General features: G+C 42.4%; 1 protein-coding gene across 4 annotated transcripts in view; it reads left to right on the top strand.

Annotated features, from left to right (window-relative positions):
* NFIA (nuclear factor I A) overlaps positions 1 to 26,919 on the top strand; it is a 672,686-nt gene that overhangs the window by 516,516 nt on the left and 129,251 nt on the right. For all 4 annotated transcript variants that reach the window (XM_074265783.1, XM_074265784.1, XM_074265782.1 and 1 more), the window contains exon 4: positions 19,033 to 19,107. In XM_074265783.1, coding sequence (XP_074121884.1) covers positions 19,033 to 19,107 — 75 coding nt within the window. The remainder of the gene's footprint in view (positions 1 to 19,032; positions 19,108 to 26,919) is intronic.

Here is a 26,919-nt window from a genome sequence, read left to right as displayed (position 1 = left end):
TGGAATGGAAGGAAATTCCAAATCAAGATTATTTAAGGAAGAAGGTTCTGAATAGAGATAAAGAAGGACACTTTCCTCTGAGACCATTAGAGAAGACTACACAGAGGAAACAGGGCTTGGGCCAAGCCAGGAAGAAAGTCCAAGACTCTTAAGTGTGGAGATATTGTCATAGAATCCAAGAAATAGCAAGTCATTCAATTTGACTGGAAAGAATATCAAAGAAAGCTGGAAAAGTAGGTTGGAGCCCCTTTGTTTAAATCCCTGAATATTTTATTGCATATTAACTTTCTCATCAGAATGTAGGCTTCTTGAAATCAGGGAGAATCTTACCTTTTCTTTGTATCCCCAGCCTATAGCAAGTGCTTAATAAATGCTTCTGATTTTTTGATTGTTGATTGAGTCTGTATTTTGTGGTAGGGACAAAAGAGATCCAAGAATCCTTTTGATCAGGAGAGTAGCAAAGTTAAGCCTGATCTTTTAAATTTTATTTTAGCTGCTTCAGGAAGAAATAAAGAGTAGAGAAAGGGAAGGATTTGGGAATAACAGTAGTAGTAGTAGTAGTAGTAGTAGTAGTAGTAGTAGTAGTAGTAGTAGTAGTAGTAAACAACTAGTACTTCTAGTAACAAAAGAAGTAGATGACTTTACCATTTTGATAAATTCTGTCTGTATAATAATGATGGCACATTAAATCATCTGTTTTCTACTTGTAGATTAGGTGATTTCAAGATTGCACATGCCATTTTTTAAATCCGAGGTCAATTGGGTGGCAGTGGGCAATCTTATTTGGGGGAGGGCATAGGATGGACCAGACCTCACTACTCTAAATCTATGATCCTTATTTTAATGGGGGCGTGTGGACGATACACCATGATTTCTGTGCCACTTAGAAGCTTCCTCCTGACCTGAAGTCCTTTTCTCAGTATGGGTTCTTGATGGAGACTTCATGGATGTGCACCACGGCGCACACCCCCCCACCCCCACATAGAGTCTCCTCTTCGGCCCTCTTACTGCATGTGGATATTGGCAGGTTTATGGATTGCTGAGCTCAGGGGGCTCTCCTTGGAGAGGAGGAGGGCAGGCCGGCCCTGGTGAGCCACCTTTGGCATCTCCTCCTGGAGAAATGACAGATAGTCAATAAATAACCCTGTGGCCCAGAGAAGAGCTGACAGGGGAGAAGGAACTGACCTGATTCTCAACGAACCGACTCCCAGGTTTGAATCTGGGGCAGGGTGTAAAGATGTTGGTGTTTCTCCAGCTTTCCTTAGCATCCCTTGTGATTCTGGCAGAGCAGGGAGTCTTCCACCTGCCCACGGCTTTGCTCCACTGGGCCAGAGCGGATGCTGATTTCAGGTGGGACTTGGTCGTTTCATTTCATAGTTTTGGGGTCTCTTTCAGACGCCAGAATCTTCACAAACTTTTTTCATCTTTTTCTATTTGACATAACTGAGTGAGATAAAAACCAAATGATCTTTCATTCATTCATTGAATAAGTCATTCTTGAGCTATCATAAGGAGCCAGCGTGGTACAGTGGAGAAGCTCTAGATGCTATTGGAAATATAAAATTTAAGTACGCAATCCCTGCCCCCAGGGTGTTTACAGTCAAGAAGATTCAACCTGTCTTTTCTCTCACCTGCTGGAGCTCCTGAAGACCAAGAAAATGATCTGGCCCTCACATGAAGAGTATAGAAAGACCCATTTTAAATTCTGGGGATAAAAATACAGCCAATCAAGACCATTCCCTTCCCTCAAGGGAAAGCCCCTGTATCTGCATGTGGAAAAAGAGCAATACACACATGACAGGGAATGAAGTCGGCCAGAAGGTGGTGGGCAAAGCCAGATGGGAGCCACTCTTCTTTTTGGCCAGTCTCCTGCTTCCTGGCTTCCAAGAATCTCCATAATAGCTAGGGCAACATGACAGTGGGCTCTTCTTGCCTCCACGAACCCCATGAGGGCAGGAATTGGGTTTCATTTTTCTTTCCAGTAGCATACAGCGCAAGGTTTCACATGGAGTAATTGGTTCCAGAGTATTTGGTTTTGTTCCCCACTGATGCTCTTATCTCATATAATTTTAGGTAATTGTGTTTTATCCTAAGCTTTCTTTTCCTCTCCCACCCAGCAAAGTTGGTGCATAATAAGTAATTGCTGACAACTCTATAAATATTTGTTTAATGAGAGAATGTTTCATATTTATTTAATGAGAGAATATTAGAATTGGAAGACTTACCTTCAGCTCAAATATTAGAAGGGACCTGAAAGTTGGAGACCATTTTAATTAAAACCCTCAATTTTTGTTTTTTATGTCTTTTAAATTTAAAAATTTTTCTCTTAATGTCCATTTTATTTTGAACTTAGCAAACAGCAAATAAAATGAATATTTTAGGGGGAAAAAAAAGAAATGATTGCACGAGAACCCAGAGAATTTCCATTATGTACAACTTGCTTTTCTTTTAAAGTATTTAATGAATTCAACATTTAACTTTCAAAGCTGTCCTGCTTTTGTTCTGTTCTCTCATTTGAAAAAAATCCCAGCTTCCCCCCTCTCTTCTTCACTTCTATAACCTCAGTGGGGAAGAAAAGAAAAGAAAAATCTCTTGTAACAAAACGTATCATCAAGCAAAACAATTTCTCAAGTTGGCCAAGTCTTAAAAAAAATGGATCTTGTTTGGCAATTTTTAATCCATTACCTTTCTGTCAGGAAGTGACTCCATATTTTACCAGAGACACAAGGAGATGAAGTTAATTACCCAAGTGTCAACGGACTTTCTTCTAAATTTTTTAAAATTAAGAAACATTTTATTTTATTAAGAAACATTTATTTTTCCCTTCCTCCAACTCTCCCCATGGGAAAAAAAAAAAAGAAAAGCGTAACTTTTGTAATCAGTAAGCAGAACTGTGTCCAAAACCATGTATCTCGTTCTGCACGTTTAGTCCGTTACCTCTCTGATAGGAGATAGGGAGCATTTTTCTTTGGGAATCCCTTGGAATCACGGTTGGCCATTTTGTTGTTCAGAGACCTTAAGTCTTTCAGTGTTGTGCCTTTTTGCAGTGCTGTTGTTTATTCTATTTCTTCTTTCTCTAGTTAATTCAGTGTGTGTTTAGGTATATTCCTATTGCCTTCCTGATACTATTTCTTATAGCACAATAATATTTCCTTGCATTTCTATACCATACTTTGTTTACTTATCCCCCAGTGGATGGGCATATCCTCAGTTTCCAATTCTTTAACACCAAAAAAGGAACAACTGCAGATAGTTTGTGCATTTTAGCCCTTTTCCTTTTTTTGTTTTGATTTTGGGGTGTAGGTCTACCAGTACTGTATACCTATTCGTATTTATTCTTCTATTTATTTGATATATGTTTACTTAGGTATTTCTTATATTCCCGATACTATGGCAGCTGCATTCGATTATTATTTCATCCTCTATATTTGTATCTCAGCCCCTAGCACAGGCCTAATACGGAGTAGGTGCTTGATGAACGTTTGTTGATTAATTGATTATGCGGCTATTTCGTGGCACATTCTGCCGTTAGGTAAGTTTGCCAGGCAGTGCATGAGAGCATCTAGGCCAAAGGGAAAAAGCAAGAAATTAGGAGGTCTGCAGTGATCTTTCAGTAATGTGTCCTGGTGTTGGCTTTGGAGTAAAGGAAATATTATGAGACATCATAAGAAAAACAGCTACCATAGTATTTTCAGGTTTGGAAAGAACTTTCCAGACATTATCTCATAGGAGCTTCATAGAAGTTCTATGAGGTGCCTCTCATGGGTATTATTGTCATCCCCATTTTAGAGATGAGACAGCTGAGGCTGAGCAAAGTGACCGGTCCTTAGCTAGCAAGTGGCAGGGGTAGGATTTGAAATCAGATTTTCCTAACTCTCCACCTGGCACCATAGCCACGATGCCGTACTTCCTTAAAACCATAAGTGATAGCTGATTAATAGAAAATGCCACCCTAGTCATCAAAGGGTCGAGCTTTTTTGGAAAGATCCTTAGACTAGGGGATCCAAAGACAGAAGTTCTAATTTGCCTCCTGCCTCAGATTCACTGGGTGATTTTGGATAAGCCATTTCGTGTCCCTCACCCTTCACTATTAATAATTTCTGAACTCATGGCTAGCCTAACCCAACAGCGATTCTCTAAATCTTAGGGTGTGTTTGACTTTAAGGAACACACGTGTACAAAAACCTGAACTTACAAAACAGATAAATTATAGGTTGATGTGTTTTACAAAAGATCTTTCATCATTCCCAGGGATTCTCCACAGGGTCCTTTAAATAGTCAGCTCCCCCAGTGCATCCAGGATATAACTGGATTGACAGAAATTGGATTTATATACACCCTTCATACGCTATAACTGCTCCTAGGCAGAGGAGCCTGGCAATTTCTAATGATATTCCATCTATTTTTAGCATCTAGACAGGATTCAACTTCTGAAAGCCATAACCAATTTAAGACACCTCAAATTCTGTTACCTGTAATGTTGGGTACTATTAATATTTAAGTTCTACATGATACCTTTACAAATTTATTTTTCCTACGAAGGAAAAATCAGGGGCATTTAGGGGACATGATAGTGGTTCAAGTCCTGTCATAGTTCAAGTTCAAGTTCAAAGCCTGTCATGTACATGAGAGTTTAGACGGCTTCTCTTTGGCTCCAAAGGAAAGGAGTAATAGCAATGGGTGGATGTCACAGGGAAGCTCATATCTGCTGACTGGGAAAATGGCTAGACAAGTTGTGAAACATGAAAGCCACAGGATATTGCTGAACAATTCAGAGAAGCATAAAAAGATTTATATAATCTGAGGTAAGCAAAGTCAGCAGAACCAGGAAAACAACGTATACAATGACTACCACATTGTAAATGGAAGAGCAGCAGCAAGAGGAACTGAGCACTGTGGAGTTATAACAACCAGGCTAGGTCTCGCAGAAGAGATGGAGAAGTATCTTTCTCTTCCCTTCTTTGCAAAGATGGGAGGGGGGATCTGTAGCTATATTACCTTTGCTATTGAACTCAGTTGGTGTTTTTGTTAGTTTGACTGAACTGATTTTCCTCTTTTTATTCTATTCTCTGGGGAAGAGAAAGACAGGGATATATACGAAGAAATAAGAATTATGTAAAAACAAAAACCAGTTAGTTAGAACTTAATCCAGATGAAGTACTGTGCTATATGAGGTGATGGATTCATCATCACAGATCTTAAGGTAAATCTGAATAAGTAACCAGCCAACCCACTGATTGGTCAAAACATGTACCACACACCAGTTATTATGCTAAGAATTTTGGAATAAAAAATAAAAAAAATACAAAAACATTATCTTCTCTCCTGTGGAGTTCACATTCTGATGTAGGGACAACATGCAAATTAAAGGTGCATACAAGATGTCTAGAAAGTAGATGAAAGGCAACCCTATGCATAGCTGGGATAAAGCTCATTTTTGTCCCCATGGGGAAATTTCCATACAGTGACCATTCACACCCAATGTTAAGTCAAATTCAGTCTTGGAAGTCCAAGTACTTACTTGGTTGCAAGCTGACACCTGGAGGGAACGGCTCAGCAATGCCCTAGCTTCAGTGGAAATTAGGTCAGCTTTCTGGAACACTTCTCCAGTATCCCTGTCACCAGCAGAAACCCTTCCTGAGAGAGGAGCAGATGAGCCCTGGGTCAGGACCTCTTCTGTCCAGTGTGTCAAGGACGCCCCCAAAAAGCAGTGGTTTTTGACTAAGGGAGCTTGGTATTAGAAGCTCCCATGGCACTGAAATTTGAAGTTCATGGGGTTCCATCTCTAAAGATAAGAAAGATCTGAGATCTCTAAATCTGCTTTCCCATTTTAGAGATGAAAAATTGCACCCAAGAAACATGAAGAGATTTGCCCAAGTTATAAGACCATAATAAATTTAGGGATGGAAAGGACCTTCAAGGTTATCCCATTACTTTACAATTGAAAAAAGTGAGCCCAGCAGGATTGGGACTTCTTCCCATGTCTTTTACACCTAAGGGGAAACCACTGGTCCACTGAACAAGAGATTACTAATTTGTCAATGGAACTGAACCAGTTAGACAATGCCAAAATAGTGGAGAACAAATCTGTACACAGAAAGCTTATAGGCTAAAAACCAAGACAAATGAAATGTCATCTTTATGAGATTTTCAGCAATCCTGTGGTGAATTCCTAATTTTGTGAGAAATCTAATGTGGAGAATTTAAGAGAAAAAAAATTAAAATTTGAGAGATTGAGAGGGAAAAAAAATCAGTTAGTGAATTCATGAACTTTATAAATCAGCCAAATCTCTGTCTTTGAGTGAAAAAAAAAAAAAAAAAAAAAAAAAAAGGTGTAATACGATGTCATTGAATTAAGGAGACCTGGGTTCAAATTCTGGCTCTGCTACTTATTGTGACCTTAGATAGATGTCTTTTAGCCTCTCTGCCTAATTCTGTAAAATGAAGGATGACCTGCCAGCTCTGGATCTCATATCCTTGGACCCCTTTTCTCATGTTTATTTGAAAATTAAATATGCACATACATCTATCCATTTAGAAAATGGACAATGTGTATGAGTCATTGAATAAAGAAGGGGGGAATATGGTACATTGATAGAGTGAATGATAAAAGATGGACAAATTTTGTTTGTTTTTTTTCCGTTTGAAGAGGAAATACAGAGTGGACAGAAAAATTGGGCAGGATCTTTGGGTCTGTTTGAATGTTTCAGAGATCTAATTTGCATTCTTGTCTGAGAAAAGTTGCACAGAAAATGTATATTTTCCAGGGCCACATGAGAAATGCAGACATATGGATTTGAAAATCAGACGTGCTTGGGATGGAAGGACCTGCTGATGCTGTTGTAGGCTGGAAGGGTTAAAGAAACTTTCATTATCACGCTCTATTAAGCCAAGACCAGGAAACAATTTCGAATCAACACTCGGATCTGGGGAGGGATTGTGGTTCCTTTTGTAGGACGCCTCAGATCTGTGTTCTCTATTCACACATGCTCACTTCCAGCTGTTGTCATTGAAATCCCCCATAATCTCCCAGGGTCAAAGGGCAGTCATCCATGACCGTGGCAGTTAAAAGGTGACACCGATTTCTGTTGTCAAATATTGGCCCTTTTCTCTTTCAATCATCCCCATCCGACTTTTTTTTCCCCGACAAGAGAGATCGAGCCTAGAATTGTATTACATGATTTTAGAGTCTTAGAAAGTGTTCATCCATTGTCCTTAACATGACATGACTGATCTAATTCAGCGGTTCTCAAACTTTTTGGTCTTGGGACCGTTTTGCACTTTAAAAATTATTGAAACCCCCCCCCAAAAGAGCTTTTGTTTACATGGATTATATCTATCAATATTTACTATATTAGAAATTAAAACAAATAAATGTTAATATACGTATTTATTATTTTAAAAGAATAATAAGCCCATTACATATTAACACAAAAACATATTTTTGTGAAAAATAACTCTATTTTCCAAAACAAAAAACTTAGTGAGAAGACTGGCATTGTTTTACATATTTTTGCAAATTGGCTTAATAGAAGACAGCTGGGTTCTCCTATCTGCTTCTGCTTTCAATCTGTTGTGATATGTCGTTTTGGTTGAAGTATATGTAGAAAATCCAGCCTTGCGCAGATATGGAGTTGGAAGAGCAGGACGTATTTAATAAGCAAGTCACGTCTTAGTTTTATAATGAAAATAATTTGACCCTTGTGCACCACCAAATTTGTGTATCACCCTCAAAGGATCCTGGGCGTCCCCCAGGTACCTGATGGCCACAACTGATTTAATTCAACCTGTGATATTTCACAAAGAATTTTCTGTTACGTCTTTTAAAACTTTGTGTGAATGACGGCTAGGCAAGCATATTTTTCAGCGATTTGATGGATAGGTTTGGGTACCTAGTGTAGATTTTCTGGAGAAATTTCTTTTTATCTTATAAGCTTAATTTCTAAACTTTCTCCTTCACAGAGGCTCTCTCTTCCTTTAAAAAGCAGCTTAGACATCATTTTCTGCCTGCTTTTTCTAATCATGCTAAGTACAAGTCTCCTCCCTCCCAAATACTTTAACTGTTTGCTATATGTGTGTATCTGTTCACACAGATTTATTCTGCAGAAACTTAAACATCCCCTTGTAATCTCCCTCATTAGAATATAGGCTCCTTGCAAATAGGAATAGTTTCATTCTTTGCACTTGTGTTCCCAGTTCTTAGTAATATGCCTGGCACATAGTAGGTGTTTTAAAAATACTTCACAATTGATTATACTCTGTTGCAATAGGAAGTATTTATTCAATTGACACTTATTAAAGCAAGTGGTATGTGTGTGTGTGTGTGTGTAAGACACCATGTTCATTACTAATTATAGTTAACAACTACTAATTTTTTAAAGAAAAAAGTAGCAGCAATTCTAGCCAATGCTAAGTAGCTGAAAATGGTTTTCTCTCTTTTGTACTTCTACATCTTAGCCAATTTCATTTGCATTTTGGTAGGGGAAAAAACAAACAAACCTAGACCACGCACCTGGCGATCTGTAACTAATTTTCTTTTGTTATTTGTTTGTTTGTTTGTTTTTGGTATACTCCATAAATTTGGGGAAATATGGTGGCCATCCTTTCCTGTGGGGGAAGTCAGCCAGTTAAAGGGAACTAATACTGGATGGGAGCTGAAGGACCTAGGTTTATACTCTGTCCCTCCATTTACTTTCTTTGTGACCTTAAGTACCTGAACCTATCTGGGACTCAGTTTCTTCAAGTATCAAAGAGTTGAAATGAATTACCACAAAGACATATTACACCACGGCGTTTATTGATGTTTGGATTTTATCTTTGGGATCAGTGGACAAGTCACCTAACTCCTTATCTCAATCTCAGTTTCCTTATCTGTAAAATAGGAGATGGATTTAGACTGGATGACCTTGAAAAAGGTCCCTTCTAGTTCTAAATCAATGGTCTTTGGGATTAGCCAACTTTATATCTCCCCACCCTGGTTTATGATGTATATTTGGTGATGACTCAAAATCTGGGGTTCCTTTAGATTCAGGAAATCAATTGCCTGAATTCTAGGTTTTTTCCTTTCTACCCATGAATTGCACGGCTCAAATTACAGATCATTTCCAAAAACTGAACTCTGGTTGTTTCATGGACCAATGAATTTGTGCTGAAAGAGTACGAATAGGGAAAGTAAAATTTTCTTTCTTTGGTTATGTGCATGACCAGGCAGGGACCTCATAACAGCCAACGTAATGGCTGGTTCATGTGAAATAATCAGTTTCCCAAAGAGTCAGGGATGGTAAGTTGTCTTCTTCTTTTTCTGCTTTTCTTCGCCTAGGTAGATAAAAATCTACTTATTCATTTCCAAATGAGTCCATCTGCAGATTGGCAGGCTTGTACTTGTCCACATGTTAGAGAACCCCTAATTCAGGGGACACCTGGAAAACAATGAAATTTACTGTAAAATGTTTTTCAGTGGGAAAAAAAAGATTACTTAGAAGCATTTTAATTTCATCAATGTCAATAGTTTTTATTCTTTCAGTAAGATCCTTTTGGTCTTGCATTTTTTAAAAAAATAGTTATCATTGACTATTGTTCTTATATTATAGTTTTTTCTCCTGATTCCCTTACCCTGAAATAATAGTGAAATAAAAAATAAAATTAGCAACAATAAATGGCAGTGAATGCAGCATTCTTCACCTGTAGGTCCCAACTCACCTCTCCACTGAGAGGAGAAAAGTCTATTTTCTTGTCAGTTCTCTGGGACCAAAATTGTTCCTTATGGTTCATCCTTATGTGACTGCCTTTTGAAGTTCTTACTAACATTGTTATAGTTGTGGTATGTATGTGTTGTTTTCTCTTTTCTCCTTTTTTACTCTTTGATTTCTTGGAAAACTTTAAATTTTTTTTTACAACCAGAATACAAAAAACAAACAAACAAAAAACCTTAGAAAAGTATTTCCATTGAGTTAAGAAATATTTTTTGTCAGTCTAATTATGTGTGTGCTTCCTCTTTAAATTCAGCATGAGTTTTATTTTTAATTGCATGAGTCATTTTTTAATCCCTGAGTCATACTTTTCTCTGAGCTTGGGCCAAATGGAGGTGAGATAGTACCCTGGAAATAATCCTGAATGTGGAAACAAATACTGGGGTTCAGATTTGTTCTCCAATATTTACAAAGGGATATTGAACAAACCTCTTAATATTTCACGTCTCAGCTTCCTCTTTTGCTAAACAGGGGGCTCTACTGAATGACCTCAAAGGTTGTTTCCGGCTCAGGGTTAATAAAACTCTGGGTTTTAGAGTATCAAGGGGCAGACCTATTTAAAGTAGAATTTTTAAAAAGATACAATTCCTAATATCCCAAATGAAAGATGAAAAATTAAGGAATATGTGCTGATGTTTTGTCTACTTGGAAAAATTATTTAAGAAACTAGAGTCATAGAAAAGCTATAGGGAGGTCATGATGAAATAAATATCTGGAGGGAAGGAGATGATTATGAACCACTACATAGAATTCCTAATCCCTCTAATTTTATCCGCCTGCATTTTGGATTTCCTTCACAGGCTAATTGTACACTATTTCAAGTCCGATTCTTTTTTGTACAGCAAAATAACTGTTCGAACATGTATACATATATTGTATTTAATTTATACTTTAACATATTTAACATGTATTAGTCAGCCTGCCATCTGGGGTGCGGGGGGAAGGAGGGGAAAAAATTAGAGCAAAAGATTTGGCAATTGTCAGTGTTGTAAAATTACCCATGCATATATCTGGTAAATAAAAACTATTAAAATAAAAAATATATATATCTGGAGGGATAGACCATGATCTGCATTGTTTCCCATTCAGTGTCAGAAGCTGTAAAAAAAATCCTTCGGTCCACTGAAGGAACCTTGGATCAGGGTTATGGGAAGACTCAGATGAGAGGTGCATAAGATAAACATCCACGGATGGTTTACGGTCATCACGGTGAGGAGTATACTAATCGTTGATGAGATCTGTGAAAGCCAGAGGTAGTGTGGCTTAGTGGCTAGGGATCTGGATTTACTAGCTAGTGACTTGCTTCTTTTGCCTCAGTATCTTCATCTATACATGGAAGGGGCCCAATAGCTTCCAAGATTCCTTGTAGCTCTAGATCCCTGATCTTATAATTATCAACAGCAGGACTGTTTATGTTGAGTCATTTGGATAATTCTGGTTTAACCAAATATTCATCCCTTATTAACATTATGGGTAATAGAAAAATGGGTAAAGGCTGGTGGATGTCTTTGGATTCAGGCGACTCCCCCAAACTTTCTCTCTTATACATTTTGATGAGTATAATAGTGAATAGAATGTCTGGCTCTGTCATCAGAAACCTGAGTGGGAATATCCCTTAAATACATATTATCCGGAGGTCCTACCTTTTCTTTTTTTTTCTTTTTTTTCTTTTTTTAGGTCCTACCTTTTCAAGTCTGTCTCTTAAAGTCCCTGGCCCTGGCTTCTTTCCAAATTCAGCTAAAGGGCCATATACTAGGAGAGTCATTATTGAGTCTCCCATAGTCGGGACTCCCTTTTCTCCACCTCCCACAGTTGGCCAAGTCCCTTCCCCCAGGAGAGTCTCAGTTTCTTCCTCTGAGTAATGGATATAATAAGTGGCTATACTACCTCCTTCCAAGGGCTGTTGAGAGATGTTATTATTGGTGAATATTGTTGACTAAATGCAGAAAACCTCTAAATAACCTTTTCAGACTGGAAGCCCAACTTGGTGAGCTGCCTGCACCTTGACTCACCCTGTGCATTGTGGTTCACTGCCTTCTCCATCTCCCCTCCCTTTCCAGAGATTGCACATGAGGATGAATTCCTCAAGGCCCCGTTGCCTGTTGCAGTTAGGATGAAGGGTATGGATGAGAAGGGTTCCTTTATTCATTCAACAAACAGTAATTGAGCCTGAGGCCATGTACTAGGGCACTCTATGGGACACAAAATGGATAGGATGCCGAGGCTGCTCTTGTATTTGGGAACTGGGATGAGGGATGTGTTCATGGTGCACTCAGGGACAGGGAGGCCATTTATCCTCCTTGACCTCATTTGTTGTATTTTTAAATGGATCAGTTTAGAGCAGATGACTTCTAAAGACCCGTCCAGCCTTTCATCCGTGTAGGGGAAATAGACCAGTTATGCAAAATGCCTCACATAAATGCCTGTTTTGTTATGCACATTTATGAGAGAAGTAACTTATTATTCTCCCCAGTTTACAGATGAAAATTTCCATGACTTAGCCAGGGTCACACAGTTAGGAAATATCTGAGGCCAGATTGAACTCGGGTCCTCCCGATTTCAGGCCTGGTGCGCTATTTACCTCCCTGACTAACTGACCCAGAAGAAGGGACCAGGTTTATGAATATGCTTTAATTCAATTCTAAAGGATTTATTAAGTCCACTAGGTAAAATGCTCAAATTAAAAGTCTTTAGGGAGAGTCCAGGTCTTCTATAGCTAATAAGTCTGGATATTCCAGACATCTCCAAATACAAAGTTATACAAATTAGATACACTAATGACAAGAGACATTTTGTAAAGATTTTAATGGATTACCCTGTGCTCAGTTACTTATAAGGACCTGTTCCAGACCATCCAGTCAGGAAAAAGAAACAATTAAAAACTGAAATAAACAATTAACAAATGTTACACACACACACACACACACACATATATATATATATATGAAAAATCATGTGCTATATATTTTCTTCACTTTTGGGGAAGGCAAAAATGAAACAGTTCCTGTCTTCAAGGTATTTACCTTCCATTAGTGAATACAACATCATAATTAAATGCCAAATAGATCCATGATAAAGGCAGAATAATTTCAGCTTGGGGAGGAGAAAAGAGGAGCCCTGACTACTGGAGAACTCAAGAATGACCTCTCCCAGGTGGCCCTTTAGCTGAATTCAGAAAGAAGTCAGAGACTTTAAAAGACAGAGTTGAAAAGGTAGTTTCTCCATGTATGAGAATGATTGGAAGTTGAAAGAGTAGGGTGGCAATCCTCAATCTATGAAATGCTGAACTATACAAAGTAAGGCTGACCAGTTTTGGAGGCTCCCGTGACAACCATTGGATACTTTTGGAATGGTTAGAGCTCTGCTATCTTGTCAAGGGCCATATTTTTCATTTGACATTGCTCCTCAGTCCGATCATATATGTGGAGAATGGAGAGGCTGATCTACTTGGACTTTCATGTTCCCAAGCGTTCTTTCTGGCATCAGTAATATTGTGAGGATGGACATGATTGAGGAGAAGGCCTTGTTCTCTGACAGAAAATGAGCACATCATTTCTATATGCCAAATTTGTGTTCTTGTCTATAAAGCTGACTTTTGTTTCCTCCACACTGCTAGAAGGGAAAAAAAGCCAGGAGATCTAGGTGAAGAGAGAGAGATAAAGACATAGAGAGAGACAGAGACAGAAAGAAGCAGGGAGAGATAGAAAAAGAGATGAGAGACAGAGACAGAAAAAGACAGAAAGAAGCAGGGAGAGACAGAAAGATAAGGGACAGAGACAGAGTCAGCGACAGAAACAGAAAGAAACAAAGAGAGAAACAGATGAGAGACAGAGAAAGAGAGAAACAGAGAGAGAGAGAGAGAGCTAAAAGAGAGACAGAAAGAGCTAGAGACAGACAGAGAGATGAGAGACAGACAGACAAGAGAAAGAGACAGAGATAGAAAGCATCTTTCTACAGATGCTCAGAGAAAGAGAAAGAGAGAGGAGGGAGGAGAGAGATTTTTTCCCTGACCTTTGCACACCTTGCAAAGTCACAAGTCCCTAGGCAAAGCCAACTTTTTTCTTTCTTGCCTCTTAAAAAAAGTGGATAGATGTGCAATCCCTGCCTGAAATGAGATTTCGCAGCTATAGAATGGCATTTTCCATAATAACAGCTGATATCATCAAGGGTAAAGGAAGCTAGCTGCTTTTACTAAATGCTCATCAAAGAAAATGACTCTTTATATTCTCACCTCTCCAAGAAAGCCCCTTCTTCTCCCTGTTCCCCCTCCCTCCAGTAAGTGGGACTGAATCTGGGGTATTGAAATCTCTTCTTTAATTGGGGCTTCATTGAACACGACTTCAGTGAATAAACCAGGGTTTGTTGTTTTTTTCTGGGGGGGGAGGATTCTGAGTCATTTTAGATTAAATGAAAAAGAATCTCTCTCATTTTCAATCACCTCCCCAAATGCTTTTGAACAGTGGCTTCAGAATTGGGGTGAGAACCAGATCATTTAGCAATCCGACTTTGCCTATACGATATACTTAACCAAAGTATGTGTTTTGCCTGTATTTCTTTGAAGCATTATTCAGAAAGCCAACTGGGTGGGCACTCAGAATATCTAATCAGCCTTCCCACTGAGAAGCTTTTAAATGCTCACCTAAGGTTGGAATTTGGAATTAGTGAAATTTTCCATTTGGGGGAGGAGAAGACAAGCAAGGGCTTTGACTTGCTCTACAATCAAATAGAGCCTCTAGATTGGGGGCTGGTTTCCCAAAAAGGCATTTTTATAATTTATTGTTCCTGAGAATGAAATATTAATCCTCTCAGGTCTTCTGAGCAATTACGGTGGCCACATCTTGGCAGGTCCTGCGCCACTCCTTGGGTTTCATTTTGTTTGCCGGCGTCTTCGTGTTCCCGTTTGCCAGTTGGTTTGTGAATAATAAGCAGAGGGGGCAATCCTGGTTTCCCAGCCACTTGCAGGAGCTTTGGAATCTATAGAGCAGAGGACTTTTCTTCCAGGACATTTAGCAACAGAAAGGAGCCCAGGCCGGTGCGCTGTGCCGTATGAGTAGGAGACTTCCGCAGACATCACATCTCCCCCCTTCCATCTTTTTAAAGTGACTTTCTGTTTGAAGCTTTAAAAACAAAAGTAATAATAATGAATTTAGATTAAATGATAATTGGGAAAAGGAGCAGAGCTTGGGATTTCTTTGATATCTATAGAGAAAACTCCTTCTACTAGTACAAGTTCCCAGCTTCTCTGGAACAGTCTCAGAGAGTCGCTGAGATCACCCAGAAGGTCATGACTTGACTAGCTAAATCAGCCCGGGTCCGACATGGGACGGAGATGATAACCAGAGGCAGACATTTGAGCTTAGAGCTGGCAGGATCTGCATTCAAGTCCAACCTTTGACAAACAGTGAATTTGTGAAGTTGGACAAAAATACTCTCTAAAGCTAATTTCTGGAGAAGGGAGTAGAAGGAGCGCCCGCCACCAGGGAGAACACATTTCTAACCCCTCTCCGCCACTAAACAATAAAATAATTTTTAAAAATAGCTGGTATTTACATGGCACTTGAAGCTTCTCAGAGTTCTTTAAAAACATTATTTCATTTTCTCCTCCTCACAATCCTGAGAGCTAGCTGCTATTATTATCTCTGCTTTACAGTGAAGAAAACTTACGGCAAAATTGGCCCTCTCCTCATTATGCCCTGCTGCTTCTCAACATCCTCTAGAAATGTTCATTTTTATTTTTTAAAAAATGGATTTATTAAAAACCCAATAATTGCACAGCTCTGAGTGACAGCACTGAAAGGGCCTCTAGTCTCCCATGCTCAGAAACTCCATCTCCAGCAGGTCCACCTTAAAATCAGGAATTTCAGAGATTTAAGGCCTTCTAGGGAGAACATGCACCAGCACGCAGGCCGAGAATGTAAACCCCGATGAGCAAGAGCAGGAGATCAGCCCCGGATTTGCAGCCTTCACCATGAATTTCCTTGCTGTGATGTGGCTCCGGGTTCTCAGTTAAACTCTTAACGTGAATTGTGGCAAAATTCCTTTGTGAGAGCCTGTGGGCTTGGCCACGGGCAGGCCCTTTCTGGGCCGTGGAGCCAAAATTTAGTTGGAGAAATTCTTCCTTCTCAGCTCCCTTAATCCATAGGCTGATGCCTCTGGCCCTTCCTAAGGAGAAGTCAAAGAAAACTTGCACAACCTGGCTTGTTTTTGGTATGATGCAACTGACTGAAATGGAATTGTTGGTCTTAAAAAAGGAAATTACCTGCTTAACTAAAACCCCCCACATACATAACCACAATGGCTTTCCTATAAAATAAGTCTCCAGGTTTTAGATGTGAAAATATATGAATATTTTCTTTCCGATTCCAAGAAAAATCTCTCATAAAGTCAGAAGGCATCAATGTGGTGTAAGTGAACAGAGAGTGGACCTCAGAGACAGGAAGTCCGAGTTTTAGGCCCATAGCTCACTTTTATGGTGGTTTCCTAACTTCTCAGGGCCCAGACAACCCTGAGACGACAGGTTGTAATGAAAGGCGCCGACCTGCAGTGATGGAGAGAGCTTCCTCATGTGGGATTTCCTTATCCTAGTGAGAAGTAAGAACTCCAGGCTCAGTTCTTAGAAGGAAAACCAACTGTAGAAAAACAAATCATTCTTTCTTTATTTTTAAAAGCAGGTCTAGGTATAACTCCCCAAAACATGAAAATTACTTCTGTATTCGGAATTAGTAAATGCTGATTACCAGATGTTTTATTGATGTATACTGTTAGACCTCTCTAGAAAGACGCCGGAGTTAACTGTGTAAAACTGCCATTAATCAGCATTTTTTCAAAACCATAACCTACCTGTTATTCAATTGAGTTTGGTAAACACACTCATTAGAATGTAAAAGTCACATTTAAAAAATAGGGGAAAAAAAAAACCTTTTCATAACTCTTACTATGGGAGAAGTTCATTTTTTTTCTTTTTTTAAATTATTTTTTATTTTATTTATTATATTTTTATTAATTTTATAATTATAATTTTTGACAATACATATGCATGGGTAATTTTTTACAACATTATCCCTTGTATTCACTTCTTTTCCGAATTTTCCCCTCCCTCCCTCCACCCCCTCAGATGACAGGTAATCCCATACATGTTACATGTGTTACAGTATTTTATGGGAGAAGTTCTTAATCAAACAATAGATTGACAATATTCATAGAGATAAATAAAACAATTTCACTTACATGAAATTTGAACAAGCTTTTGAATCAGTGAATATTAATAACAGAATAATGTTGCTTGTAGAATAGGAAGAGAAATTTTTATCAAATACCCTTGATAAAAGTTTGATAATCTAAGATACAGGGAATGGAAACAGATATTTAACATCAAGAACCATTGTCTCAGAGTTTATGGGGGGGGATCCCTAAGAATTGCAAAATAAATGACCATTTGAAAGAATTAATAGAAGTATAAATGAAAATTACTCTGGTGTGTCATTTGACATCCTGCATATTGGCAAATGTCACCAAAAATAGGAATGGTTAGTAATGGGCAGGCTGTGGAAAGAAGGCTTAGTCCAGTGTTGGCAGAACTGCCCATTGGTCCAATTGTTCTTGAGATCAAAGTGAAATTATAACTACTGAATAAATTACAAATTACTTAAGCTATTAAACTCTTCACACTTCGGCTTTACCTTGAAGACATAAAAGATAAATACAAAAATCTAGTTTATAAAAGTATTAGTGCAGTATTTCTCTGGGTAAAGAAATGGAAACATAATGCCAGAGAATGTAGTATGGGGGGTAGGAGAAAGGGGAAGCGATGATACAGACTTACAAGGGGTTATTATTTGCAGAGAGATGGGAATGGGAGTTACTAGAGAATCAAGTGAAGATTTGTTTGAACTGATACAGAATAAAGTAAGAAGCCCAAGAAAAAGATGCACAGTGAGATGCAATGATGTCAAGGAAAAGGGACATTGAAAGGAAGCTAAAATCTGAATAACCTTAAAATCAGGGATAGTCCCAGAGAACAGATGATGAAACATATTCTCTCCTTCTTCTGGTGGAAAAGCAGAGGATGGGGATGGACTATTGTACAGACGTCAGCTTGGTTCATTCTATTAAATAATTTTGCTGCTTTCAGAGGTGGGTTCAATACAGAAGGGGAGGAAGCTTTTTTTCCTCCCCCAAATGATTGAGATTTAAAGCTAAAAGGTATCAATTAAAAATATTAAAAGCTAATTAAGTGCCAACTCCATACCATGCACTGATCGAAATTTTTAAAATAGCCTTGGACTCAAGAACTTTATATTATATGTGGGCATCTTGTATCTAGTCACCCTGAAAAAATTTCTGCTGCTTTTCCCATAGGCCAATGGTGATTTTTATGTTTCTTTTAAGAATCTTGGAAATCTTTCCTCTGACCTTGAGTTTAAAAATGGCCACCGAAGATGATCTTGCAGGGGCGTATATAACTGGTAACCGTATTCCTCGGGTGTGAGAGAGAGATAGAATCCCAGTACTTTTAGATCCAATCCCATTTTGAGTTTGCAATTCAGCATCTCACACGTTCTCTTGCCATTCAAAACCTTTTTTATCTTATTTCTAACATGAAGTGAGATAACAGATACGCTATAGGAAATTAGGAAACTCAAGATCTAGAGCAGATACTGCAAAAAAAAAAAAAAATGTGTGTGTGTGTGTCTGTGTGTGTGTGTTTAACAAAAAATGATGCTAGTTGCCACTGAAAAAAACAATAGTTGGTACAGTGTGTGTATGAGAGGAAAGAAGAAGAAAAGCAACAATGACATGGACTTTCAAGCTTATTTCTTGTATTTTTTCCAGCAGCTGCTGTTTTCGCTCTCCCCCTTCCTCCCCTGTCCCCAGCCTCTGAGAATGGAGCGCATCCTCAAGGCTTGTTTCGTTGAATGAATGGGTAGATAATCTCGATCAGATGTTTCTTTAGAGAATCCTGTTTAAAACAATTATAGAACTGCGCTGTCCCCCCACCCCGACATACGATGCTTTCGCTCTCATTGTTGAGTCACCAGAGGTCACCCAAGGTAACCATTTCTTGAACTGGGCCTTTGTTTCGGGCTTCCTGTCGAATTGCTTTCCCGTGGCCGCGGGGTCGTGTTCATTCACCGGACACGTAACCACAAGACTTCCTTTTTCTGGCCGAGCCCCTCAGAAATGACAATTCAGACCCAGTGGGAAACGAGGTTTGCGCCGTCCAAAAGCGACGTGGAGAGTTGGGGTTCCGGGGCTAACGCTTTCTTTTCTGTTTTTTCCCCAGGACACTTGGGCTTCCAAGACAGTTTTGTCACTTCGGGGGTTTTCAGTGTGACTGAGCTAGTCAGAGTGTCTCAGAGTAAGTATCTTTTCCCCTCATTTCTTCCCCCCGGCTGCTGGCTTGGGACTAGTTCGTTGCCTGTACCCCCGGGGGTCCTCCAAACTCGGCCGAATACACTCGAGAGAGTTGGGAAGAACGCTGTCTCATGACAGCCTAGAATTTAAATCAGGAAAAGCTAAATGCTATATTGATGGGAGTCCTGGGGAAAGAACTGAAATCCTAATTAGAGAGGCTGTATGGCATGTTGAATGACAGCTAATGATAACAGCGAGCATTTACATATTACAAAGTGCTTTACAAATATTCCCTCATTTTTCCTGAGAGAACAGCCCTGGGAGGTACGCGCTATTATCAAATCTGTTTTACTCCTGAGGAAACTGAGGCAGGCCAAGGGGAGGTGGGACTCAGTAAGTGTCTGAGGCCGGGTCTTCCTGAGTCCGCGAGCAGCGTTCTGGACACTGCCTCTCCCTGGACACGGTTCTCCTGACTCTGTGTCTGCTGGTCACTTAAGCATTCCCTCTTAGCCTCAGTCTGCTCATCTGTACCAAATACTAGTGGAGGACCCGAGCTGAAGGTGAGATTGAGGGTCTCTCCAGTTCCTCGTTTAAAGTGAGTCATGGGGGACACCTGGCAGCTCTCTCCAGTCCCTGAGCCGGCTTTGTGGAAAAGATTTGGTCCTGACCTTTAAGGAATGCTAATGGCCATGGCGTGAATGCCCTGGCACTCCAAGGTTGTCAGGGCGAGCCCCTGCCACCCCCTCCCCTGTTTATGCAAAGGTGCATCCGTTGGATGTCTGCCACGTGGTACAATCCAGACAGCCTGACTGTGAGGTGGGACACCCCCTTTCTGCCAGCCCTTGTGTGTGTGTGTGTGTGTGTGTATACACATACATATATATGATATATACATACATACATATACATATATAATGTAATCCTATACCTACACATATATACACACATATAATATATATACATATTATATATATAAGATTTAAATATTGGATTACAAAAATAATTCTAATACCTGGTATACAGAAGGTGCTTAATAAATGTGCGACGTTTAACTCGGGGATTGCTTCCAGTTAAAGAATAACATACAGTTTGGATCAGGGAATCCCCAAACCTCAGAGTTGAAAAGGAACTCCAGCCCAACCCACAGCCTCCAAAATTCAGTTTTACGCTGCTTGTTTTGTTCCCCTCCCCCCCAGGTCTTGCTACCATAACCTGCCTTTAAGACTAAAACAGACTCCCAAGGCTGCTCAGTCTCAAGCCTAAGTAATGGAGAAAACTGCCAAAATAGGACTTTGGGGATTGTTTCAGTTTAGTTTGGGTTTTTTTCTTGGAGGAATGGGTTGGGTGGTCTGCCCGGGTTTCAGGGTGAAGAATAGAGAATCTGAGGGGACCCCAAGGTCAAGAGAAAGGGAAAAGGGGCATCTCCTGGAGTGAATTTATGGGAGGGGGCAGGGCCAAAAGTCCCTCGCTCCCCTTTGGGCTGGATGCATTCTGTGAGGGAGGACTCCCCGCAGCGAGCTCACGGGTCCATTGGAATACTGGACTGGGCTCGGGACAGAGCTGCTCTGGCTTAGTTGAGTTGGTTCTGAGGCCCCGGAGTTGGAGCTTTGAGCTGCATTATATTTGTTTTTACATCCTACCCGCCACCCAAGACTCAGCCAGACCCCGCTTCTCCCCATTATAACTGAGAATAACAAGCGCTGAATTGGCTCAGCCCCGGTGTTGGGCTGGGCCGTCTGCAGCTCCCAGGGGCTCCCGCCCCTCCCATCCAGGGCCCATTAAGCCCAGGGCATCCAGGGATTTTCAAGAGCACCCTTTAGCTTGTACAAATGCCAGTCCCTCAGGGCACCTTCCAGAAAGCTTCCACTTAAGGAGGCTGCCATTACTGGGGCAGAGGCCGGAAACCCATTCCAAGAACCTAGATCCAGCACCTGAGAGGAGCTCCCCGGGGAGCACCGCAGTGATGATGCTCCCCGCTTGGATGAATCCGGCCTGGGTGGCCCTTTCCCATAGACCATCCCTCTCTCTCACCCTCTGGGATGGTCCAAAGAGCCGCCCAGGAGTCCGGAGGCCTTTTGATGGCATGGGGAGTCTAGGGATGTTTTAGCTAAGGAAACTTCCCCAGAGGGGGCCGGCACTTTCTCTGCAGCGTTGCCTTGGGGCATGACTTGAGCTTCAGTCAGCCAGTCAACAAACATTTGTCCAATCTCATTGGTGAGCATTTAGTAATCCATCTGCTGCCATGTCCCAGGCACTGTGTGAGCAGTGAGGAAACAACTCAAAAACAGACTCTTTACTATGAGCCAGTTACTCTCTACTGGAAAAGCTGGGGCTGCAGGGGAAGGCAAAATCACCCCCCGTTCTCCCAGTGTGTCTTATAGTGGGGCAACCAGGTGCAATGGCTAGCAATGTACAAAGTTAAGTGACTCACAGCCTGTGTCTCAGAGACCTGATTTAAAGGAAGGAAGGAGGGGGGGGGGAAGGAAGGAAGGAAGGAAGGAAGGAAGGAAGGAAGGAAGGAAGGAAGGAAGGAAGGAAGGAAGGAAGGAAAAAAGGAAGGAAGGAAAGAAGGAAGGAACGGAGGGAGGGAGGAAGGAAGGAAGGAAGGAAGGAAGGAAGGAAGGAAGGAAGGAAGGAAGGAAGGAAGGAAGGAAGGAAGGAAGGAAGGAAGGAAGGAAGGAAGGAAGGAAGGAAGGAAGGAAGGAAGGAAAGGAGGAAGGAAGGAAGGAAGGAAGGAAGGAAGGAAGGAAGGAAGGAAGGAAGGAAGGAAGGAAGGAAGGAAGGAAGGAAGGAAGGAAGAAAGGAAGGAAGGAAGGGAAGAAGAAAGAAAGAAAAGAAGGAAAGAAGAAGAAAGGGAGGGAGGAAGGTGAAAGAGGAAGAAGGAAGGGAAGGAGGGAAAGAGGGACAAAAGGAAAGAGAGAGAGAGAGGAAGAAAGGAAGAAAGGAAGAAAGGGAAGGAAGGAGGGAGGGAGGGCTTTACATTGTTCCAAGGCCACCTTGGTGAACAGGGGAACTGGCATTTGTGAATGCCTCTTTCCACACCCATATTCCACCTCTCTGAGGAGAGCCAGAGGACGTGCTTCTTCCTTGTCCTCCCTCCGTCTCAGTCATGGCTGGTAACTAATGAGAGTTCTGCAGTTTTTCACTGGTTCTTTCCCCCCTTTATTTTGCGGGGATCCTTGTGCCTCTGTGAGGCTTTTATATTAATATTAGTTATTCACTTTGGGAGACCCTTAAAATTCCAAAGCATTTTCCTTTGCCACAAGCATTAGATAAGTGATGGCTGAGATGGAAACGTGTTCCAGTGGGGAGCTCCCCTGGGGACAAATAGGTCCATTTAAGATATTCAGAACATGAATAGGAAGCACTAGTGTGGAGGGAAGGGGGGAGATGGAGAAAAGAAGGGGGGAGTAGGGGCAGACCTTCATGTGGAACAGTAATTAGACTCCAACTGTTTGCCCACCCAATAAGGTAGGACCGGTAGTTGAAAGTTATGAAGGAAGGACTTGAGCTTGAGAGCAGAAATAACTTCCTTAAAATGACTCCATTGTTGATCCTTTGAAGACAGAAGACTTTCCTTTGTGCCTGCTCATTAACTGGGACTGTGTAGTCATTTTTCAGTTGTAGATGCCTCTTTGTTACCCCCCTTTTTTTTGAGGGGGAGGTATTTCTTCACAGAGATTCCGGAGCGTTTGCCATTTCCTTTTCCAGCTCATTTGACAGATGAGGAAACTGAGGCAGAGGGAGGCACTAGCTCAGGGTGACACAGTGAGTGAGTGTCTGAGGCCAGATTTAAACCAGGAAGATGAGTCTTAAAATAAAAAGGATCCAGAAATGGGTGAGCCTGCCTCTGGAAGTAGTAGGTTCGAACTCCTCAGTAGGTCTCTTCAAGGAGACACATTAATTATTTTCTAGCTATGTTCAGTCCATCAACCAATCAACAGACCTACTGTGTGCCGGTACTATGCTGCATTCTGGGAATTTAAAATCAGGATCTGAAACAACCCCCTTCCCAAGGAGGGTTCCAGAGGAGTTACAGGGATTCAAAGGTCCCTTCCCATGCTCTGGTTACAGGCCTCCTCCCGCTCCCCTCCTATTTAGCACAGCACTTACGGGTCTTGGGGATTTGTCCCCTCCTGGGACATCTGGGTTCCAGGGGGCCTGGAGCATTAACTCAGGGAGCATTAGAATTGGATATTACCGTTATTTGCCTTGCCTCCATTTCCAGGGCAAAATCTGTTTTCGGCTCTTCTCCTATTTCTCCTAATTGGCCCCCTGCTCTTTCAATATTCCCTCATTAGGGAGCATTGGAGAAAAACTCTGCAAAGTTGGTTCTATTTAACAGGGTTCCGTAAAAGGGGGGGGTGGCAGGGAGGCTCTGGGAGAGCCGCTGGCTCTATTACGTAAATCTGAGAGGGCCGGGGCAGCCCGCAGGGTCCCTCACTGCCTGGGGGCCTGACTCAGGGGTCCTTGGACTGGCCACCCTCAGCCCCGACCCCCTGGTTGCCAAAGGTCAAAGAAAGAGGGAAACTCCCCCAAAACTACTCCTGGCTTCCTCACCCTGCGAGGCGCCCTCTGTAAGGTTTAGATGTTGCTTCCTCCCCAGGAACACTGAGAGAATTTCTCCTGCCTCTGGAATTCTGGGAGCAATCCATCACTTAGTCAGTCAACACTCGATTTCCCTGAGTAACCACATGGTTAATGCTGGCAAGGGAAATGTCGATGTTGCAGAAGCTTCAGTGGGAGGCAGAAAGGGCAGCAAGCTTGAGTTGTGTAATAGGAACGGCGATCACTCAGCCAGCAGTGCGGAAGGTCTGCCCCCGTCCTGGGACCGCGCTGGGCAGTGCTGTTGTTTTGTTCGGTGTCCGGCGCATCTGGCTCTTTGTGACTGCCCCATGTGGGGTTTGTCATTTTCTTCTCCAGCTCATTTTACAGATGAGGAAACTGAGGCAAATAAGGTGAAGTGACCTGCCAGGATCACAAAGCTAGGAAGTGTCTGAGGTCAGATTTGAACTCGTGTTCCCACCTTCAAGCTCAGTGCTCTGTGCACCTTAGTCACCCTGCTGCGGGGTCACAGAGCCCTCCCAAATCTTGTGTTTTATTGGAGAAACAATTTGTCTACAAATGCCTAATAATATGAAGAAGGAGGGAGGGGAGTCAGGAAAGGCACCTGTTGTTGCTGGGATGCTAGAGAGCTGGCCTTGGGGGCAGGAAGTCCCCCCTGGCCATGTGACCCCGGCACTTGGACCCTCAGGTCTCCCCTCCCAGCAAAGCTGTAGAGGAGGTTGACCTCGTCTCCAAGGTCGCTTCTGTCTACGTCTACAACGCTGTCACTTGTGTCTGGGTTACATGGAACCATGGGGATTACGGCACACAGAAAGACCCTGAGTTCCAACCTGAGACCTCCAGGTCTCCAAAGCCAACCCTCTTTACCCGGGACCATATTATGTCCAAGCCAAAGGAGAATCTTCTCTGTGTTATAGAATCCCTCAAGTGATTTTTGCATATCACTGTGAGCAAAGAGACAGGAGGCATCTGTTGAGAAATGCTCTTGCCCAATGGCGCATTCTCAGACGAAGACTTCTCCAGGAGGCCCTCTCGGATTGGTCTGATTTTCTTTCATTGGCCACAGTCAAGTTTCTCCTTAGAAGCTTGCTTACTGATCCAGGGAGATCAATCAACCCATCCCTCCATCCACCCCTCCATCCATCCCTCCACACCTCCATTCATCCCTCCATCCATCCCTCCATCCATCCCTCCACACCTCCATTCATCCCTCCATCCATCCCTCCATCCATCCCTCCATCCATCTATCCACACCTCCACTCCCTTCATTCCTCCATCCATCCATCCATTTCTCTCCCTCCCTCCACTCCTTTCTCTCTCCCTCCAGTCTCCCTCTCTCCCTCCCTCCCTCTCTTCCTCCTTCCCTCCCTCCTTCCACTCCTCCACTTTTCCCTTTCCCCCTTAGCCAGCTGTGCCCCGAGTGCGGGTGCCTGGCTGTGGATGTGAGGCTGGCTCTCCCGACGTCCTCGGAACAATTCTGTCTCTGCCCTCTTCCTTCAGAAGTGCTGACTGGGCACCGGAGGCAAAGCCTCAGACGCTTTGCTGGGACAGGCACACAGAGGCCATTGTGGCTCTGCAGCCTGACTTGGGCTTCCCTGCCTGGGCTCCCTTGGCCTTGAAAGCTGCAAGGGTTAAGCAAACTCCGGGCCGGATGACTTCAGGGCCCTGGAATCTGCACAGAGCCGGCTCCGGAGCCAGCTGTGGTTCTCCGGGTGTGAAAGGGCCCTCCCTGTGACCCGGCTTGGTCTGGGTTCCGGCTGCCTTCCCGCAAACTTTATTAGAGCCCCGGGCCTGGCAGCAGGCAGGCCCGGCCTCCCAGAATGCTTCAGGGCTCCCAAGCTCATCGCTGGGACTCGGCAGTGATTGGCTCCCTCTCCATGAGGAGGCACCCTCACGGCTGCTCCTGCTGCACCCCGGCCCGGGCCGCCATGGCCCCAGTGGGGTTTAAAGAGAGCTCCATGCCAGAGAGCTGGAGGCATCTGCCTCTGACTGCCCAGCTTCCCCCTTCCAGCCCGTGGCCAAATCCAAGTGGTTTGCAGGGTCCTAGTGAACAGAAGACTGGTCATGGAGAAGGCTGGGAAGCAAAGCTGGGGCCTGGCGCTTGGGCCCAGAGGAAGAAGCCCTGAGACGGTGGTGTGAGCCCCAGACCCCAGCTTCCAGCTCTCCTCCCCCTCCCAGGGAAGCTTTTCCTGGGCCCTCCAGTTGTTAGTGCAATAATTCCTTCTCCCCCTCCAAAAACATCACATTTCTTTTTGTGAAATCTTTCGGAGGGTCTCACAGATATGGCCCCTCCCAGTGTTCCCAAAGGAAAGTCTCTCCGCCCCTCAGGCCTCAGGGTGTTAGGGATTTCTGGTTGGATGGGGTCAACAGGCATTTGTTTATTGCCCCTTACTAGGAGCCAGTGTGAAACGTGGAGTCAAAGAAAAAGCCAAATCGCACCTGCCCTCAAGGAGCTTACATGCTGACGGGCAGACAACTTGCATGTACAGGAACCAGAAATGGAAGGAGCCTTGGAGGTCCTCCATGTGGCCTTCTGCTTCTGAAAAGGGGAAGCTGGGCTCACCCAGGCTGGATGAAGGGCAGAGTGGCTGGACAAGGTCAACAGGCCCCCAAATCAGTTTTCTGATCCAGTTTGATTCAATTCAACAAAGATGCACCTACTGTGTGCTAATCCAAGGGCAGACATCACTGAGAACCTTTCCTTAAAGAGCTTTTTGCAACATGATTCCCAGTATCCATTTGGGCAGAGTGGATGGACAAGGTCATCAGGCCCCCAAATTAATTTTCTAATTCATTTTAATTCAACTTAACAAATATGTACCTACTGTGTGCTAATCCAGGAACAAACATCACTGAGGACCTTTCCTTAGGGAACTTACATGTAGTTGGGGGGGAAACATGATTCCCAGTACTGATGTGGATCCAGAAAAGATTTTAAGGATCAGCAAGCCCAGCGCTCTCCCTTTATAGACGATGACCCAAAGAAAGGGGGAGTGCCAAGTTCACACAGATAGCACGGAGCTGAATCGAGCTTCCAGCCGTGGGCGTCTGCCTCCACATTCAGCAATCTTTTCATTCCACCTTGTTGCAGGGTCAGGTTTTAGGCCATGGCCTGGACTTTTTCTAAACATATATTTATTACATCTACATATTTCTATATACCCATAAATAAGAGGTACATAGAAATATGTGTTACATGCGGAGAAAAGAAATATGTCTGATAGAACAGATTTTCGTTCATTTTTCCTCT

The sequence above is a fragment of the Sminthopsis crassicaudata genome, chromosome 4 (assembly GCF_048593235.1).
Source record: "Sminthopsis crassicaudata isolate SCR6 chromosome 4, ASM4859323v1, whole genome shotgun sequence".
In the NCBI taxonomy this organism is placed as follows: domain Eukaryota; kingdom Metazoa; phylum Chordata; class Mammalia; order Dasyuromorphia; family Dasyuridae; genus Sminthopsis; species Sminthopsis crassicaudata.
This window is presented reverse-complemented; position numbering and strand designations above follow the sequence as displayed.